The 7440-nt window shown below is 39.3% G+C and overlaps 1 protein-coding gene across 3 annotated transcripts in view; it reads left to right on the forward strand.

The window, feature by feature from the left end:
• The window catches only part of LOC145672967 (scm-like with four MBT domains protein 1), an 82071-nt gene extending 77039 nt beyond the window's left edge, over positions 1-5032 (forward strand). For all 3 annotated transcript variants that reach the window (XM_081742233.1, XM_081742234.1, XM_081742235.1), the window contains exon 17: positions 4678-5032. In XM_081742233.1, the coding sequence (XP_081598359.1) occupies positions 4678-4818 (141 nt within the window). In that variant the 3' untranslated portion in view covers positions 4819-5032. The remainder of the gene's footprint in view (positions 1-4677) is intronic.
• Positions 5033-7440: the final 2408 nt, after the last annotated feature.

The raw sequence follows: 7440 nt of genomic DNA on the forward strand, positions 1-7440 counted from the left end.
AAACATTAAATTCGGAAAATTGTGCAACTTGTAAATAGCTAAGGTATTATGTATTAAACAAGTAGTAACAATAGTAGCAAAGGCGGACTAAGAAATTATAGTATAAACTACATAAGCTAGTTATAGGACATTTCGACACGCAAAGGAAAAACTGATTATAATATGAACTGAAAAGTGCAATTTAATGAGAAAAAAAGACAAAACGTTTACATGAATGTTTCCACAATCTGTAAATCACAAAATGAGTTCATAATATTCATGAGTACACAACTTGTGTACAGAAATACGTATTACGTATTACTGAAACTATTTGGAAAAATGTCGGGGGGGGGGGGGGGGGGTTAGACCCTAACGATGGGAGATTTCGACAGTGGGAAATGCTTCATAGATGTTCAAGAGAACTGTCATACTCCGCGGAATATACTCTTAATCACAGGAACCACATGTGAAAAGTACATCAGACTCATTTTGTACACATTTTTCATGGAACCACTTCTTACACTTCCTCATACATTGTACCCACGACTGGCTACCCATGTCGTTAAAGAAAAAGCCATTGTATGTGTTACAATAATTGCTGATATCCATTAGTGCACTGGAGGTAGAAGTTACTGATATCCGTTAGTGCACTAGAGGTAGAAGTTGCTGATATCCGTTAGTGCACTAGAGGTAGAAGTTGCTGATATCCGTTAGTGTACTGGAGGTAGAAGTTGCTGATATCCGTTATTGCACTGGAGGTAGAAATTGCTGATATCCGTTATTGCACTGGAGGTAGAAGTTGCTGATATCCGTTAGTGCACTGAAGGTAGAAGTTGCTGATATCCGTTAGTGCACTGAAGGTAGAAGTTGCTTATATCCGTTAGTGCACTGGAGATAGAAGCTTGAGAATTTGTGTTGCTAACACAACAATTACTCGGCTTCTTTCAAACAATTTCCACCTTTGACAACATTAGTGCCGTTATATATTCTTTGTATGTTACAATGTAGGATTCTTGTTTCTAACGTAACCGACAAACCGATAGAGTTACCTATGGTACAGGTGACAGTTCTTGAAAGGATGGGGAAGACGACGTGGTTTCTGCAGAAGCTTGTTTTGCATTTGTAGAGTTTTGAATAGCTGGAATGTATTGGTCTTCCAAGTCATATGCGAACACTTCGTCACCCAAGATATCAGGGTTATAGGAATAGATACCACACTTTTTAAAACCACTTGCAAACGTTTCAACATTTACTGACTTCATCCAACCTAAACGAAGTAACTTTACGACGTTGTCTTTCAGAATACTTTTGCCAGGATTATTGCGTGCAAAATGTAGACAAGCAATGTTTAAAAAAAAAAAAAAAATGTTTAAAGCTGCGAAAGAAAGAAACATCTATATGTTGCATCTATAATTACAAGAAAATATGTTTTAATTACCGAAAAAGAAACATTCACAATGGCGCGGGTCCGGCACTCTTAACTATTTTCCAAACATATTCTAATATGAAGTGCACTTCTCCCAATAATTTTTAATTTAGAATTAACTAATTTGCATTTTGTTACCATGTTTGTTATTGGTCATGACTTGCTACGTTGTACATTTTACCAATCGCACATCTTTCAGTATTTAAAGTTATATGAGTTACAATGTATTCTTGCTATGATATACACTGCTCCACAAAACTTAAGCAACCCGAGAGAACTTGGTATAAGTGAAGTGTGGGGCTCATTCAACACTGGTTAGTGGCATGCACATACACATAGACACACAGGCAAGGCGAGTACCCACTCTATTGCATAAGCAGCACCGTTGCAAGCGCGGTGAACAACTTATGCCATGAGGCGTACACCACAGCCCAGTAGTGTCCGAGGCTCCAAGCATTGATTTAGTGGTTCTTGTGTGGGGTACACACCTTGCAATGGCTGGTAGACGGCATTTGAGTGACTTTGACCGCGGTCGAATAATTCGGCGGTTGGAATTGGGCCGATCGCAAGTGGAAGTGGCGCAGGAATTCAACGTCAACAAAAGTGGTGTGTCGAGGCTGTGGAGTCGCTTCCAAAATAAAGGTGAAGTCAGTAGACGTCATGGAGGAGGCCGTCCGAAGAAGACGTGGGCCGTCGAGGACCGATTTCTAATAATTTCTGCCAAACGTAACCGTCAAGCCTCATGCTCTCAACTGGCCAATGAGTTTTTTCAGGCTACAGGATAACGCGTGAGTGGTGAAACTGTTCGTCGGCGGCCCAATAGAGCAGGACTGTATGCAAGAAGGCCTTTGCTGTGTGTGCCATTGAAACTGGAGCAAAAACGTGCGCGTTACACATGGTGTCAGCAACATGTTGCATGAGGGGAACACAGTGGACGCGTGTCATGTTCTGCGATGAGTCGAGATTCAGCCTGTCGTCATATTCTGGTCGGACCTTAGTGTGGAGAGAGCCAGGAACACGCTATCTTCCAAACTTCATTGCTGAACGGCCGTCCTAGGGAGGTGGTTCCATTATGGTGTGGGTTGGAACTATGCTGGATGGGAAAACGGACCCACATGTGGCAACATGGCACTTTGACAGCACAACGGTACCGGGATGAAATTCTCAATACACATGTACGCAATTTCCGCGGAGCATTTGGCCCAGACTTCCTGTTTTGGATGACAATGCCCGCTCACACCGTGCACATCTTGTGTCCGAGTATCTGGAGAGCGAAGACATTACGCGTATTGCATGGCGTGCACATTCGCCAGACTTGAATCCCATCGAGCATGTGTGGGATGCTCTTGGGCGGCGAATAGCGCAGCGCAGTCCACCAGCACGCATTCTCCCTTACCTCCAAACAGCTCTCCTCGAGGAGTGGCGCCATCTGCCGTAAGACTTGATCAACACTCTGATTTGCAGCATGGAGTCCAGATGTCGTGCCTGTATAGCTGTTCGTGGTGGTCACACGCCATATTGACTACCTATGCCCTCGCACAATCCAGCTTCACCTTTGAAGTTTCGTGGTGCTGAACTTTTTGGTCACCCTGTACATCCTAACTGTATTGTTCGTCTTCACTTGTGTTGCATTGTGCATCTGGACCGTCTGTTTGTTCATTATACTTGGTGCAGTGATCATGTCGTTTTATTTTCTGCCACTTTCTTCGAGTTGCTTAAGTTTTGTGGAGCAGTGTATATTGAAAGAGACACTTTGGGGAGAAGTCGACATATGTCGTAATCTCAATACAACTTCTGTCGAAACATTCTCCAATTGTCTTCACATACAACAGTGGCAGCAGTTGTAACTCAGGAGCGCGTTGCCCATCCCATTTTCCTGCCATAACTACATACCCAAGGCGTGCTGTATTTCAGTCACAACACCTTTCATGTTTCGGGAAACATACCTGCTAGCTAGCCCGTAAGTTCGGCTTTATTAATCTTATAACACATGTCTTTACGTACATAAACTGCAACATATCTTTGTTATAGAATCCTAAATTCTAACAGTTCAACAATATTTTCTTCCCTCTTTGTACAGCGCAGCTCACAATGTAGCAGAAAGACAAACACCTACTTTGTGGCGTTCTCGCTACAGTCGCATTGTACCAGGGTTGCCAAGTTCTTTCAAATGTCGGAATCTCCCGAATGTCGACATGTCTCATAACTACCCTACTGTTTTTTCAACAATGCAATATTAAAGATTATTACATATCAATATAATGTATCTTGTAATATTAATTTGCTGTTTACCCTTTGATTTTCGACCATTGGAATTGTAATAATACTGCCGAGTGTGTTCTGGTAACACATTACCTACTTAATAATAAGTTATGATGGTTGCTGAGGTTCTTTGTAGGTCGAAAGCCGTGAATCGTCATAATTCTGCTAATTATTCGACTTCTCTTAGTTCCTCTAAACAAATGATATAGTTCTTTTAAAATATACAGTAACTTACACCAAAACATTCGAAATAACCATCGTTTGTGTACACTTATGTCCAAAAAAAAAAAAAGAAACTAGGACCAGCTATAAAATTATGCATGTCTATAAATATGTTGATGTAGGAATATAATTTGATAACGAATTCGCCCGGTATTTCTTATAATGTTACTATCTGTATAATCGGCAAAGACATGTATGTGGCAAATTTCATGTCAAAAGAGCAGTAAATGAGAACAATAAAACGGAAATAAAACTTTATTATCCATTTAGCAACATTTTGTTTTACTCATTCTAATTTTCGTATTTATAATTCTTTTCCTATGAAATTTACCACAAATGTACATTTCCCGATTATACACATAGTATCAGTATTAAAAGTACCCTGCAAAATCATTATCAAATTATATTCTTACAAGAAGACAGTTATAGATATGCGACAATCATTTTGGACATGGGTGTACCATGGCGTGTAACTGGTAACATAAAAAGTAGTGTATCAGTTCCGTAAAATAGTAAAAAATGGCATGAGTGAACCGACATTTGAACCCGAGTCTTGATCTAGTTTGCATTTCATAAGTTTTTTTTTTTTCTGTATCATTGATTTTGCACCTTAGGGAATTAGTGTGACATAAAATTTGTCATTTCTTCATTTATCATATATAACGTATCGGGTGGCTCGTATTGTTAGTATCCTGCAAATAGTATGAGATATTTGTATAATGTTCATGACAAATATGTACTCATATACAAGACAATTTATATTAACCTATTTTTAAATTAACTTTCAGGAGATTGATGGCCAAGCGTTCATGCTCTTGAACTTGCCAACAGTTCAGGAACACCTTCAACTGAAACTAGGACCAGCTATAAAATTATGCCAGCATATTGAACGTGTTAAATACGCTTTTTACTCGCAATTCGTAAAGTAACTTTGTTAAAGACTGTTTGTTTTTACTGCAAAACAAGTGTTTTTAAAAAAAAAAAAAAAAAAAAGTGAAAAAAGTAATAAAAATAAAATAGTCGATCGTCATTTTTATTGCAGTTTTTTTACCATGATATATTATCATGTTGTATAGTAATTGTCATTTAATGTTCTCAACGGAGAAACAGTGACTGAAATATATATATTTTCATAACTAAAAATGTTGTATTATTTTGTAATCCTATTTACAAACTTTGAGTCACTTCCCTTTATTTTTACACAAACGTAATTAAAGTGTGTGAAATCATTTGGTAGTGTTAAAACTGTTAGATATGAAACAGGGTGTTCGGTACAATTTAGTAAAGTAAAAGTAATAAAACTTCTAATAGCTTATACAGGGTGTTCAGTACAATTTAATAAACTTTGTAATCTATATATCTAAAAAAAAAAAAAAAAAAAAAAATGTTTGTGACTTACTAACTCTTGAACTATCCGACCGATCTTTATCAAATATTCAACATAGCTGAGGTTCGGGCCTGGGATTGTTTTTATCATTTCACTTTGACGGTACATCTTAGGGGAGGGGAAGGGGGAAATATTTAAGAATGATCGGAATTGACCGATATTAGTGTTGAATCCATAGTTTTAGGGGTCTCTAAGATGAACAGTGACACTTCCGATGCCGACTAAATCCAAATTCAGCTCTCTTATGTTCAAAGTGAAACGCATTCTCCCCGTGCGAGGAACGGGTATTCGGCTAGTAGCTTATATAGTGTTCGGTACAGTTTAATAAGGTAAAGGTTTTAAATCTTGTAATAACTTATACAGTGTGTTCGGAAACACCACAAAAGACTGCGGGAAATGAATCCACAGACGAAGACACAAAAAATTATAGACCAACATGAGTGCGTCATTTCGAAGTTATTGCTCTCCGAAAATTGATCGGAACAATATGAAATGGGTCATAACTCGAGAACGAAATGTTGGACGAAGGAACATGGTGGTTATTTTGTGCCTAAATTCCATTTAGTGTACCAGTGAATGTGTTCAAGTTTACAATTCGTAATCTATCGTTTTTCGTTCCTAAAAGACCTCGTGAATTTCGCTTTAATGCTTGTACTACACTGTGCAGAAATATACCGTCTCTCATATGCACTCACGTATTTCAACCATTGTAAAGCATTTGTAATGATCTTACTACTAACTCTACACTTGTAAACATAAAATATAGATGTATTACTTACTGCTTAATTATGATAAAAGAAAAAAAAATGTTCCTTGTAAGCTTGTCTTGCCATGTAGGGTACTTAATTTTACCTGTAAATTTTGCAAAATGTGGTGCGTCTAAACTTGACTAGCACCGTAGAATGCTTGGTTTTGAAAAGTTTCACATTAATATTACAAGATCATTAGTTTTGAGAACTAGGCTGCTGGTGGCTCTCAAGAGACCAGGGTCAAAACAGGTGAATGTGCGTTTTCATTTTAAGAAATAGTTGCTCCTTGTCATATGATTAATATTATTGGCTGGATGTAGTAGCAGCTCTCATGCAACTAGATTTTTCAATGAAAAAAAAAAGAAAGAAAAAATATTTTACGATTTTTATCGGGAAGATAGGAAGGAACGTAATACAGAGGTTGTTCAGCGTACGTGTGGCCGATTTCGTTCCTTCCCCCTCCCGGGCAGAATGGACTCACCCGACCTGGCTCGTGGCGTCCTTCAGTGTTGTGCAGGGGCTTCCTGAGAGCGGAGTTGTTTTTCCGCGCAGACGACAATAACGCACAAAACAAGACCATTGTTGTGAATGTTGTGTTAAATTTGTTTCCAAGTGTGTGGATTTCCGCTCTGTGACCAAAATGCCGGCCAAACTAAGCCGGTTTTGGGAAGGCTATTTTGCGGCTCTTTATGACGCCCACTTCAGTGTTTCTGTCATTAGAAAACAGTGCAAGAAGAATGGTTGCAACATCAGTTTAAGTGGAATAAAAAATGTTATTAAAAAGTACAAGAGCAACGAAGCTCCACCATTTGGATCACCAACGACAGGGACGTACGGAGGGGGGGGGGACACGGGGGTCCGGACCCCCCCCCGAAATTTCGACTTTTTAAAAATTTAGCCTAATTTTAGGGGCAATTTTAGCAATTTTAATATAAAATAGCTTCATATTTAGTTTGGACCCCCCCCCCGAAATAAATTCCTGGGTACGCTACTGACCAACGAAGTTGCCTAGGAAGCAGGAATGCACCAAGGCCACCTCCACCATGCAGAGGAAACTTCGCAAAATGGCAATGCAAGAAAATCCGCACACACAAAGGTGTATGGCTAATCGTGTTGACGTGTCTTTGGGGACTATGAGCCGGACGTTACACCATCAATTCAAGCTGGAAAAAGTCATGAAAGCTCGCGGCCATCTTCTCATGGATACCCACCAAAAGGAACGAAAGTGTAACGCCCGGAAGTTATACGAACGGCATCTGGCAAAACAAAGGTGGATGTACGTCGTAACGCTCGATGAAGCATGGATTTACCTTTTCGACTGCGGCAAACCGAGAGCCATCATGTACCGAGAGAAAGGCACCAAGAACAGAAGGTGGGTCTGTGTCTATAAAGAATCCTTCCCAAAAGGGTTCATA

Source organism: Thermobia domestica, chromosome 16 (genome assembly GCF_964235325.1).
Source record: "Thermobia domestica chromosome 16, izTheDome1.hap1.1, whole genome shotgun sequence".
NCBI classification, from domain to species: domain Eukaryota; kingdom Metazoa; phylum Arthropoda; class Insecta; order Zygentoma; family Lepismatidae; genus Thermobia; species Thermobia domestica.